This window comes from Grampus griseus (assembly GCF_964374135.1).
Source record: "Grampus griseus genome assembly, chromosome: 5".
NCBI lineage: Eukaryota > Metazoa > Chordata > Mammalia > Artiodactyla > Delphinidae > Grampus > Grampus griseus.
The window spans coordinates 28,199,051-28,212,797 of NC_138998.1; the positions used below are offsets into that span (position 1 = coordinate 28,199,051).

General features: G+C 35.2%; 1 protein-coding gene across 2 annotated transcripts in view; it reads left to right on the forward strand.

Moving 5' to 3' along the window:
- The window catches only part of PIK3CB (phosphatidylinositol-4,5-bisphosphate 3-kinase catalytic subunit beta), a 188,474-nt gene that overhangs the window by 84,324 nt on the left and 90,403 nt on the right, over positions 1-13,747 (forward strand). Inside the window, exons 4-5 of one of the 2 annotated variants that reach the window (XM_082654636.1) lie at positions 2,944-3,169; positions 12,398-12,621. In XM_082654636.1, coding sequence (XP_082510762.1) covers positions 2,944-3,169; positions 12,398-12,621 — 450 coding nt within the window. The remainder of the gene's footprint in view (positions 1-2,943; positions 3,170-12,397; positions 12,622-13,747) is intronic. The other variant, XM_082654637.1, reaches the window with a different exon arrangement.

A 13,747-nucleotide genomic window follows, 5' to 3' on the forward strand; every position in this document is an offset into this window, starting at 1 on the left:
TCTTGTTTATTGGCTATATAAAACATTCTCATTCTCACTCCCACTCACTTTTAATTTTTAAAAAAATCCACGTGTGATACCTGAATGAAGACAAATTAGCTTATTTTAGCTAGTTTGAAAGGCTTGTTCAGGTTATCAAAAGGAATTTGACATTGTTCTAGAAAGTTTTATTTTGAGGTAAGATCTTTGTATGAATTGTCTTTGAGCTTATCACGTTTATTTTTCCTCAAGTGATTTTTCGTTGGTTGTCTCTTCTCTCCTTTTCCTTCCCTTTCTAATCCCCATTTTCTGTCCCCATCCTCACTATTTTTCATGGTCACTCTGGGGGAAAAAAAGGTTTTCTGCTGTTTAGTAGACTTTTTTCCCCCAGTAATCAATGCTGTGTCCTCATTTGAAAGCAAATTCTTTCACATAACAAGGCTTGCATGTTTTGTTGGATGATTTTTTTCAAGCGAATTGATGAGTACTATTGATTTGTGAAGATTATGACTTGTAAGTAAAATTATTTTCCTAAACTTTCTCTTTAATGTTTTTCAAATAGCTAAACCCAATATGGAAATTGGGGTTTATGACATATTTAAGAAAAAGTATTTATGACAAACCTTTTTAAAACGCTTGACTTTGGACAGCCTTATAACTCTTTTCCAAGCTTCTTCATCAGGGAGACATAAGAATTCTAGAACTGCATAATCCCTTAAGTGAAAAGGGATCACTTTTTAATTGTTTTGGGCACCCTACAGGGGCAGATAGTACACTTACTTTTATAGTCACAAGTGACAGGTATGGATGCCTGTGGCTATAGCTGAAGCTGAATTAACCATTGAAACCATGCTCCTTTAAAAAAAACTTATTGTTGTAAAATACGTATAACATAAAACTTACCGTAGGAGTCATTTTTAGGCACACAGTTTCTTGGTATTAAGTATATTCACAGTGTTGCCCAATCCATCACCACTATCCATTTCCAGCACTTTTCATCATCCTAAACACAGACTCTGTACTTAGTAAATAATAAACTTCCCCTCTTCTAGTCCCTGGTAATCTCTATTCTAGTTTCTGTCTATATGAATTTGTATATTCGAGCTACCTCATGTAAGTGGAATCACACAGTAGTCGACCTTTTGTGTCTGGTTTTCTCAATTAGCATAATATTTTAAAAGTTCATTCATGTTGTTACAGGTATCTAAATTTCATTCCTTTTTAAGACTGAATATTATTTCATTGTATGGATATACCACATTTTGTTTATTCATTCATCTTTTGATGGACATTTTGGTTATAACCATCTTTTGTCTTTTGTGAATAATGCTGCTCTGAACATTGGTGCACAAGTATCTGTATGAATCCCTGCTCTCCATATGTTGGATCATGTGGTAATTCTGTTTTAACTTTTTAAGAAACTGCTAAACTTTTTTTTTTTACAATGACTGTACCATTTTACCTTCCCACCAGCAATGCAAAAGGATTCCAGTTTCTCAAAATGCTAGCCAACACTTGTTTTCCTTTTTTGTTTTTTTTTTTAAGTAATAACCATTCTTATGGCTGTGAAGTGGTACCTCATTTTAGTTTTTTTTTTTTTTTTTTTTTTGCGGTACGTGGGCCTCTCACTGTTGTGGCCTCTCCCGTTGCGGAGCACAGGCTCCGGACGCGCAGGCTCAGCAGCCATGGCTCACGGGCCCAGCCGCTCTGTGGCATGTGGGATCTTCCCGGACCGGGGCACGAACCCGTGTCCCCTGCATCGGCAGGCGGACTCTCAACCACTGTGCCACCAGGGAAGCCCTCTCATTTTAGTTTTTATTTGCATTTCTCTAATGGCTAATGATTTCAGGCATCTCTTCATGTTCTTATGGATCATTTGTAGAATTGTCTGTTCAAGACCGTTGCCTATTTTTTAATTCAGTTGTTTTTTGTTGTTGAGTCATGGGAGTTCTTTAATGTATTCTGGATGGTAATCTCTTATCAAACATATAATTTGAAAATAATTTCTCCTATTCTGTGAGCTGCCTTTTCACTCTCATAATAGTGTGCTTTGATACAGAAAAGTTTCTAATTTTGATGAAGTCCAATTTGCCTATTTTTTTAATTTTTTTTTTTGCCTAGCATCAGTTTCTCTTGTTTGTTTCATATAACTGAATCTGAGGATTGGCCACGATTTTTATCCCTCAGCTGTTGACTTTTGTCCTGGTTGCAGTTAAAATATGTAATCCGCCTTGTGTTTGTGTGGTGACCTTTTATGTGATCTCATCCAGGAGACTTCAGGGGAGATCATGAGAAATTGATTCTGCTCATCCTAACAGGACAGTGCTAGTTAATGGAGATAACTCTGGTGAATAGAAAAGAATTCAGGACAAAAATAATGTAAATTTTGTATGGAGGTGATAGATGATACATAATTTAAATGTTCTTCTTTTTAATTAGAAATTATTTATGTCCACCAGAATGCTAAATATGGAAGTCTTCAGTGATTCTTATTCTTCATAGATTTTCACATTTAATACTTTTGTTTATATAAATGCATTTTTTTGCATTATACCATTATATTACTTTACAAAAATGGGTTAAATACCATTCATATTCTCTTACAATTGCTATTTTTAAAAGGAACCAACCTTAATATATCTCGTATAGCTTTCCATGTTACCGTGTTTTTCTGTTTTATTTTCACAGTTCTGTAATATTCTCTTACAATTGCTATTTTTAAAAGGAACCAACCTTAATATATCTCGTATAGCTTTCCATGTTACCGTGTTTTTCTGTTTTATTTTCACAGTTCTGTAATATTCCGTAATTCACTTAACTGATCCCTTATTGCTAAGCAGTTTGCTTGTCCTCAGTTTTTGAGTTTTCCAAAGAGTGCTGCAGTGAGCATCCTTGTAGATATATCTTTGTACACTTGAGCAAGTATTTCCATTTCAGAAAATGTCTTATTACTTTTTCCTGCAGATGTTATGGAAACAAGTTCATAATTACCCAATGTTTAACCTCCTTATGGAAATTGACTCCTATATGTTTGCATGTGTGAATCAAACTGCTGTATATGAGGAGCTTGAAGATGAAACAAGAAGACTCTGTGATGTCAGACCTTTTCTTCCAGTTCTCAAATTAGTGACAAGAAGTTGTGACCCAGGGGAAAAATTAGACTCAAAAATTGGAGTCCTTATAGGAAGAGGTAATTAAAAAAATTCTTATTTTGAATTTTTAACATGTTTGTTGCTATCTGTATAAACATGTAGTAAGTATGATCTGAGACCTTGCTTTGCAAGGTGTGGTCCATGGGCCAGTGCTGGTCTGTACATTGTTAACCAGTCTGAGATAAAGTAAGTATAGAAATCGAGAATAAACTTCTCTAGCGATGTGATATTGCCACAACATCCAAGGGTGTGTGTATTTTTTATCTTTTTCTTTTCCAGTGACTTATTTTTTTTAATTTATTGAAGTATAGTTGATTTACAATGTTGTGTTAATTTCTGCTGTATAAAGAAGTGATTCAATTATGCATAAATATACATTCTTTTCCATTATGGTTTATCACAGGATATTGTATATAGTTCCCGGTGCTATACAGTAGGACTTGTTGTTTATCCATTCTATATATAATAGTTTGCATCTGCTAGTCCCAAACTCCCAATCCATCCATCCCCCTCCCCTACCCCTTGAAAAACCACAAGTCTGTTCTGTATGGCTATGAGTCTGTTTCTGTTTTGTAGATAAGTTTTTTTGTGTCATATTTTAGATTCCACATATAAGTGATATCATATGGTGTTTGTCTTTCTCTTTCTGACTTACTTCACTTAGTATGATAATCTCTTGGTCCATCCATGTTGCTGCAAATGGCATTATTTTTTATGGCTGAGTAGTATTCCATTGTGTATATATACCACATTTTTTTTATCCATTCAACTGTCGACGGACATCTAGGCTCTTTCCATGTCTTGGCTATTGTGAATAGTGCAGCTATGAACATAAGGGTGCATGTATCTTTTTGAATTATAGTTTTGTTTGGATATATGCCCAGGAGTGGGATTGCTGTATCAAGTGGCAACCCTATATTTAGTGTTCTGAGGAACCTCCATATATTGTTTTTCACGGTGGCTGAACCAAGTTACATTCCCACCAACAGTGTAGGAGGGTTCCCTTTTCTCCACACCCTCTCCAGCATTTGTTATTTGTAGACTTTTTTTTTTTGGCGGTTCGCAGGCCTCTCACTGTTGTGGCCTCTCCCGTTGCGGAGCACAGGCTCCGGACGCGCAGGCTCAGCGGGCCCATGGGCCCAGCCGCTCTGCGGCATGTGGGATCCTCCCGGACCAGGGCACGAACCTGTGTCCCCTGCATTGGCAGGCGGACTCTCAACCACTGCGCCACCAGGGAAGCCCTATAGACTTTTTAATGATGGCCATTCTGACCAGTGATGATATTTCATTGTAGTTTTGATTGGCATTTCTTTAATAGTTAGCGATGTTGAGCATCTTTCATGTGCTTGTTGGCAATCTGTATGTCTAGTGAATTATTTTTATTTTATAAAAGTATTGGTTTTTTGCAAATTTGAAATAAAAAAGTTGTTCCTTTGCCTCAGGTACTTTGAGAAGCCCTTTTTAAGAGATGCATCCTAAGTTTCTTGTGAACTACCCGTCTAGTATGAACATAATTTATTCACAACTCTATGCTAACCGAGACTTTAAGCTGATTGATGTTTCCATAAATTTTACTCCATAAGTAAAATTATGTTTTAAGTAGAAGTTACTTTTATAGCAAGTCAAGATATATCATGCCCACATTATTCTTTGCATATTAATTTCAGGGAGAATTGTGAGTAACACAGTAAACACGGAGCAGTCTCTCTTGCTGTAGTAATCTTAGATGTCTAAAGGGCCAGTGGTATCCTGCCTTAGACAGGGTATTAACTTGAATTTGCATACTGCAAGGGGGATTACTGAAGAGGAGGCTTAAAGTACAAAACCAAAAATATCTGAAGAGTGTTGGATCTGGATTGGCTACCTGTATTGATCACATTCACTCTTATAGGATAATATAGTACCATCCCCTTTAAGATAGTAAGTACCTTTAAGATACTATTCTTTGATCTTGACCTATAGTTAATTCAGGCTAGCTAATGATTACACAGTGGGACTAAACTCTTCCCTTTGAGTACTTAGAACAGAAGCTTGTTTATTTACTGAATGACACCCTGGTATTTAAAAATGTTTGATTATTTCAGATGTTACCTAGTTTGCTTTGGCAATGACTTTTTCCCCCATTAAATAGGCTTGTAATTGTATAACATACAGATTTTTCAAAACTATATTAATAGCTTCAATAGAAAGCATGCCTTTCTGTTTTTTAGAGCTCCTAAGATTTTTTTTAAACTTTTAATTATTCTCCGTTAGTAAAAATTTTTCCTTTGAATTAGAGTATATGTAAAAGTAGAAAGAATAAAAAAATCACTTAGTTTTATCCAGGACAAGAATATCCACTGATAATATTTTGATATAGTTCTTTTTAAGCAGTTTTGTGTGCATGTTTGTGAAAATACTGTTTTTCTGTATTTTTCTGCTGATATTTAGGGAAGCTGAAATATTTGACAATTCAAAAGGTTAGCATCACAGAGAGAGTTAACTTTTATGAGAATATAGGTGTCTTTTTGAGATTTACCATCTTTTCAAAACTTAGATCACTGTGCTTTCTTTGGGTGTTGATCTCCAAAGCATATAGAATCATTAGCCACCATTATCTGTACCTAAGCTTGTCAGATTTACCAAATAAAAATACAGTAGATCCATGGGATACTCTTAATGCCAAAAAGTCATTCACTGTTTATCTAAAATTCAAATAGAACTAGACATACTGTGTTTTTTTTGTTTTTTTGTTTTTAAATTTGACAACTCTAACTTCACCCTACTAACAGCACAGAGATCTAATATATATTAGAATTGAATTTCTCTTTTTATAAACAATGTACCATATTTCATATTTCATTTAGTGTATAAAGCTTATTGTACAAAAATTTTTTTATGCAATGTGCCCTGCAATTTGAATGACTAAGAAAATGCCACGAGTGTTTTATTGCATTGAATTAAACAGTTTATAAGCTCTTAAAATTTATAAATTGTACTTTAGACCCTCAGCAGTTTAGGAAAGCTGGCCTTATGATCATATACACAAATTCAAATGTTAACAGTCATTTAGGAAGTTGAGTAAGTCTGTTCTGATGTTTTAGAATGAAATTTTACTTTAAATACCTAACAAGTCATTTTTTGCAGTTGCTGATTTGTATGTGATGACTACAACCGGGACTTTGTGAGGTCATTCCTCCTGGGAAAACAATGAACAATTATTTCAATTTAACTTCAGGAACAAGTTTGCTGCCTCCTCCTCCCCAGCGAAAACAATAGAACCTTTACAGACATAACTGCCCTGACGGGTCTAAAAATACCTTTTCCTGAAAGATGATATGCCTAATTATTTCATTTTCTGTTTATTCTCAATAATTATTTATAGAGCTACTGCTGGGGTTCTGATTATTCTTTGTAGAGAAGGTACTTGTTACTCCTGCATTAATTTCTCCAAATACCCAGTAGTAAATCTTGATCAGAGGATTTTGTCAGCATCCTGAAAAAAGTATTTGAACACTTCCTTTTTCTCCTCACCTATCTAAAGCTGTGGCATACCTTAAAGTGAAGGAAATACATAGTCTGTAGGATTTTAACAGTATCTTTAATATGAAGAAATTGTTCATTCAGTACTTTTTTAATATCAAAAATTTATATTTGACTGTAAACTATACAGTACTCTTATCTTAAAATTTAAGCTTTGCTATCAAATTTTCATACCACAAGACATATAGGCAATTAACTAGGCTTAAAATTAAATTCCTTAGCCTAACTTTTTATTTTTGGTAAAGTTTCTACTTTTAAGAGATCTTTATAGTAGTTCCCCAATTCAGGCTTCATCCATTTCTTCCTTTTTCTTTCTTTTTTTTTTTCCTTCCTTTCTTTTTTTGTTTTAATTTTTATTGGAGTATAGTTGATTTACAATGTTGTATTAGTTTCAGATGTACAGCAAAGTGAATCAGTTATACATACACATATATCCACTCCTTTTTTTTTTTTTTGAGATTCTTTTCCCATATAGGCCATTTCTGAGTATTGAGTAGAGTTCCCTGTGCTATACAGCATGTTCTTATTAGTTATCTATTTTATATATAGTAGTGTGTATATGTCAATCCTAATCTCCCAATTTATCCCTCCCCCGCCGTATCCCCTGATAACTGTTTTCTACATCCATGACTCTACTTCTGTTTTGTAAATAAGTTCATTTGTAACCCCCCCTTTTTTTTAAGATTCCACATATAAACAGTATCATATGATATTTATCTTTCTGTGTCTGACTTACTTCAGTCAGTATGACAATCTCTAGGTCCATCCATGTTGCTGCAAATGGCGTTATTTCGTTCTTTTTTATGGCTGAGTAATATTTCAATGTACATATGTTCCACATCTTCTTTATCCATTCCTCTGTCAATGGATATTTAGGTTGCTTCCATGTCTTGGCTATTGTAAGTAGCGCTACAATGAACATTGGGGTGCATGTATCTTTTCAAATTATGGTTTTCTCTGGATATATGCCCAGGAGTGGGATTGCTGGGTCATATGGTAGTTCTATTTTTAGTTTTTTTTGTGTGTGTGTGTGTGTATGTTAGTTTCTGCTTTATAGCAAAGTGAATCAGTTATACATATACATATGTTCCCATATCTCTTCCCTCTTGCATCTCCCTCCCTCCCACCCTCCCTATCCCACCCCTCCAGGTGGTCACAAAGCACCGAGCCGATATCCCTGTGCCATGCGGCTGCTTCCCACTAGCTATCTACCTTACGTTTGTTAGTGTATATATGTCCATGCCTCTCTCTCGCCCTGTCGCAGCTCACCCTTCCCCCTCCCCATATCCACAAGTCTGTTCTCCAGTAGGTCTGTGTCTTTATTCCTGTCTTACCCCTAGGTTCTTCATGACATTTTTTTTCCCCTTAAATTCCATATATATGTGTTAGCATATGGTATTTGTCTTTTTCTTTCTGACTTACTTCACTCTGTATGACAGACTCTAGGTCTATCCACCTCATTACGAATAGCTCAATTTCGTTTCTTTTTATGGCTGAGTAATATTCCATTGTATATATGTGCCACATCTTCTTTATCCATTCATCCAATGATGGGCACTTAGGTTGTTTCCATCTCTAGGCTATTGTAAATAGAGCTGCAATGAACACTTTGGTACATGACTCTTTTTGAATTTTGGTTTTCTCAGGGTATATGCCCAGTAGTGGGATTGCTGGGTCATATGTATTTGTAGTTGTTTAAGGAACCTCCATACTGTTCTCCATAGTGGCTGTACCAGTTTACATTCCCACCAACAATGTGGGACGGTTCCCTTTTCTCCGCACCCTCTCCAGCACTTATTGTTTGTAGATTTTTTGATGATGGCCATTCTGACCCGTGTGAGGTGATAATGTCATTGTAGTTTTGATTGCATATCTCTAATAATTAGTGATGTTGAGCATCTTTTCATGTACTTTTTGGTCATCTGTATGTCTTCTTTGGAGAAATGTCTGTTTAGGTCTTCTTCTCATTTTTTGATTGGGTTGTTTGTTTTTTTGTTATTGAGCTGCATGAGCCATTTGTATATTTTGGACATTAATTGTTGGTTGCTTTGTTTGCAAATATTTTCTCCCATTCTGAGGGTTATCTTTTTCTTTTGTTTATGGTTTCCTTCTGTGCAAAAGCTTTTAAGTTTAATTAGATCCCATTTGTTTATTTTTGTTTTTATTGTCATTACTTTAGAAGGTGGATCAGAAAAGATCTTGCTTCGATTTATGTCAGAGAGTGTTCTGCCTCTGTTTTCCTCTAAGAGTTTTATAGTATCTGCCCTTACATTTAGGTCTTCAATCCATTTTGAGTTTATTTTTGTGTATGGTGTTAGGGAGTGTTCTAATTTCATTCTCTTACATGTAACTGTCCAGTTTTCCCAGCACCACTTATTGAAGAGACTGTCTTGTCTACATTGTATATGCTTGCCTCCTTTGTTTTGTTGTTGTTTAAAATATTTATTTATTTACTTACTTATTTATTTTTTGTGGTATGTGGGCCTCTCACTGTTGTGGCCTCTCCTGTTGCGGAGCACAGGCTCTGGGCGCACAGGCTCAGCAGCCGTGGCTCACGGGCCCACCCGCTCCGCGGCATGTGGGATCTTCCCAGACCAGGGCACGAACCCGTGTCCCCTGCATTGGCAGGTGGACTCTCAACCACTGTGCCACCAGGGAAGCCCTAAAATATTTATTTATTTTGACTGTGCTGTGTCTTAGTTGTGGCACACAGGATATTTGTTGTGGCATGTGGGATCTTTAGTTGCAGTATGCAGACTTCTTAGTTGTGGCATGCGGGCTTCTTAGTTGCAGCATGCAGAGTGTTAGTTGTGGCATGCATGCAGGAACTAGTTCCCCGACCAGGAATCACATCCTGGGCTCCCTGCATTGGGAGCGTGGAGTCTTGCCCACTGGACCACTAGGGAAGTCCACTTGCCTCCTTTGTTATAGATTAGGTAACCATTCATCAGTTTCTTAAAAAGCAGATTGTCAGAGATTGGGATTTAGTGAGTCTGGGATGTATGAAAGAAATCTGTACTTTTCAGTTGTCTCTCATAGTTATGTGAAAAGAGTCCCTTATTTATATTATTGAAAAAAAATCACCAAAACAATAGCAATTGCAATTCAACAGTTCATATTGAGTGTTTATACTTGAGAACCACAGCACTGAACTTGGGTAATGTGGTCTTTGTCTGCTTGGAGCTCACAATCCAGTGGGAAATAATGGATCAGTAAACCGACAGTTACAATACAATGTATAAGTTGTTATAAGTCAAGGAGGGTCACTTAAATCAACTGGGTGAGTCAGGGCCTTCCTCTTTGCAGACAAACAGCTAAACTGTGACTTAAGCGCTCATTAGGAGTTGAGTAGGTGAAAGGAGATGGAAGAAGGAAAACCAAGTGGGAATGGCATATAGGAATGATGGCCTATTCAAGGAATAAAAGAAATTGACTATGATTTGCTTAAGGGACAGCTAGGATAAGCAGGAAGTCCAGAGCGGCAACCGGCTTCAGAGCATGCAGAGCCATCCAGGCCGTGTAAAAAGTAGAGATTTAATTCGTAAGAGCAATTGGGAAGCTATTGAAGGGATTTAAGTAGGGGAGTAACATCATCAGATTTTCATTTTAGAAAAATTATTTAGGTTGGGGAATGGAAATGGATTGGAGGGATTAAGATTGTGAGTAGAGAAATTAATGAAAAACTGATGTAATAATTAATCCATGGGAGAGATGATGGTAGCTAGGATTAAGGTAATGGCTATAGGACCTAAGAGAACTAGACGGAGTTGAGAGACATTTAGAAAGTGGATTAGACATGACTTTTAGTAGATAAAGGGAGATAAAGAGTTTGATTTTTGTTAGATGTATCTATTATTAGGTATCCATTTCCATGTCCTTATCTGTAGTACCGATGATCTGTGAATAGAAATAGTTTGAACAGTGCAAAGGAAGAAGCTCTAAGATACTTAAGGTAGTTCGCTTAAATTACAGTTCATTCACATAGCTGATTTAGAGTAATATATTTTATTCCAGATCTAAAACTATCCAAGAAATCATATTTTACCCTCAAGATTTTACCTTTGTTGTATTATGGAACTTAAACATTTTAAATTTTCTATATTTAATACGTCAAATCAGTGCTAATATTTATTTTAGAAATAATGACTGTTTTAATAGACGTAAATATACAATGCAGGTAAGTCTACTATCAAGATAACACTCATTGACGTGCATATATTCAAATGATATAGTATTGATTTGGCCCTACAGAATGAAAAGTAACAGCTTGCCACACTGTGCTTCCCTCTCCAACACTATGAAATGCTGTTAATATTATCTCAGTTTTCAAGGCAAAAATTTATATGCATTCTATATTCTTTCTTTTGAATTTGCATAAAAGGAATCTTGCGAGACCCACTGTGTTCCTGCTTCATATATTTAATATATCTGGGACTTTTATCCTAACAACACAGATCTACTTCATTCATTTTAGCACTTGCACCACTCTATCATGGTATATGGATGTATCTTAATTTTTTTAACCAGGTCTTAATGATTTATCTTTAGGTTGTTTCCAGTTTTTTGTTTATTATAAACAAAGCTACAGTGAACATGCTTGTACTGATATCATGTTATCTGTACAATTATTTCCATAGATTTGTGGAAATAAACAATCATGCAAATGAGAACAGACTTTTTACTCAGAGCTTGCTATAATAAAGGAATTTTGTGTTTGGCAGTGACTCAGAGTCAGGCAGGGGAGTGATAAACTTTTATGGTAGAGAAAGTGGATGGCTTTCATGTATGCCTGATGGAAGTTGCTGGCAGGAGGAAGCGCAAGGTGGGCTCACAAGAAGCTGGGCATCTTACGTGACTGGTTTGGGGAACATATTTGACTTTCACTAGTTGGTCCTGAGTCGCTCAGGTTGTACTTCCTCTTGGTGGAATACCAGGGTCAAAACTGTGTGTGTGTGTGTGTGTGTGTGTGTGTGTGTGTGTGTTCTAATAAATATTAAATATGCCTATTTCTCTTCTGTCCCTTCCAGCTTAAGGTTTTGTCCAACTTTAAAATGTTTGCCAATCTGATAGGTAAAAATTAATGCACATATAAAAATTTATACATGTTCTATTATTTTAGATATCTAGAATTATTTATTAGAATAATTATAAGCTTATACAGGCTGTTATATAGTTATTTTCATGGCAGAAGTGGTTCATAATTCAGTACAACAAAAAATAGTTTTATGTTTATGAGATTTTTGACTAACTGATATGCTATAACCATTGTTGAAAAATCACAGTAAACGGAAAGTTTATAAAATTGAAGTTTACTGAGTTTTAAGTAATAACTTGAGTTTTAGGCTTATTTGTAAAGTTTTCAGATTCTTAGCCTTTCTTAAATATTTTAAATGTGATTTACTTGATTTGTAAAGAAAAACTGGCTTTTTCATATGTGGTTTTAAAATAGTACTGTGAATTTCAGTGATTATCTTTTTAAAATTGGTAACCAGCTATATTTCTTTAAGAGGTTTCAAGTTTGTATTCTTTAGAAGTCTAATTGTATGTTCATCTTCTATACATGAAGTTCGTTATTTTATCTTGAATATTTTTTTATCTTTCATAATATTCTCTTTATCTTTCATAATATTTTCCTGTTCAGTTTTGTTGGCTTCATAAAAACCAAGCATCCAAATTATCTTTTTTTGAGTATATTTTGTATTCTCTTAGCTACTCAAAATGACACGTTTAAAATTTTTGTTTAGGTTTGCATGAATTTGATGCCTTGAAGGATCCTGAGGTGAATGAGTTCCGAATAAAAATGCGCAGATTCAGTGAGGAAAAGATTCAGTCGCTTGTGGGATTGTCTTGGATGGATTGGCTAAAGCAAACCTATCCACCAGAGCATGAACCATCCATCCCTGAAAATCTAGAAGATAAACTTTACGGAGGAAAGCTCATTGTGGCTGTTCATTTTGAAAATTGTCAGGTAGTATTATATTATTTTAAGAAATACTTTACAATAAATTTGTGAATTTTACCAGAATGCAGCACCAATGTTAAAGGAGGCTGTTCCTCACCTAGTAAAGACTGACATAGATCATTTTTAGATTTAAGATGGAAATATATTTAGGATTATATGTGACAACCTAAAGTGACACATCCTTTGCACATATATGGTTTTTTGATGCATTTTTGTCTAGATCGGGGTCTGCAAACTGCAGTGGTTTTGAATGGTTTTTATATTTTTTGTGGGATGTAAAAAACTCCAAGAATTTTGAAGGATGTTAAAAAGAAAAGAAAGAAGAATATGCGACAGATACTCATATGTTGTTAGCAAAGCCTAGTTCTTTAGAGAAAAAATTTGCCAACCCCTGGTATAGATAATGTTGTTTAATGTGGATATAATTTTATTTTCTCTTGTGATTTTTCTCTTGTCTATAAAATGAAAGGTTTGATCAAAGAGCTCTTTTTTTCCATTTTCTTACATTTGCATTCTGTGAGTACGTGAACTAAGTGCCGGTTCGGAATTGGGCATTATAATAGAGTGTATATACAGTTAATCTGTATCTGAATGTTCATAGCAATTTTACAAACTAGATTATGCTACTGCCTTTGTATGAAGTGTGCTCATTTTATCATCTAGTCTCTGGCCTTGGAATTAGGGTAGGAGTACAGGGATATTTTGTTTTGTTCTTCAGTTACTGTGATAACAATAAGAAAACCTTTATCAGTAGTCCTTCTATGTTGAGCACTTTACTATGCCAGGAATTATGAAAGGTATTTTTGAAATATATTCTCTACTTCTCACAACAACCCAATAAAGTGTTGTTATTTTAACCCCATTTTATAGTGAAGAAACTGAAAGGGAGAGAAGTTTGAGTTCTTTTGTGTCCTGCTTCATAGCTGGTCAGTGGTAGAGTCAGGATTTTTTCCAGGTGTTTCTCATTTTATCAAGTCGGCCTCCTTGCCAAAAACATGTTATTAAGTATTTGTTAGGTCAGATGTAAAAAAAGGATCCTACATTCAGGCATTTTGCAAAGGAAGTTTGTCTAGAAAAAAAAAAAAAGAAAACAATTTGCCACTCTATACTGAGATATGTTGAGACTCAAGTT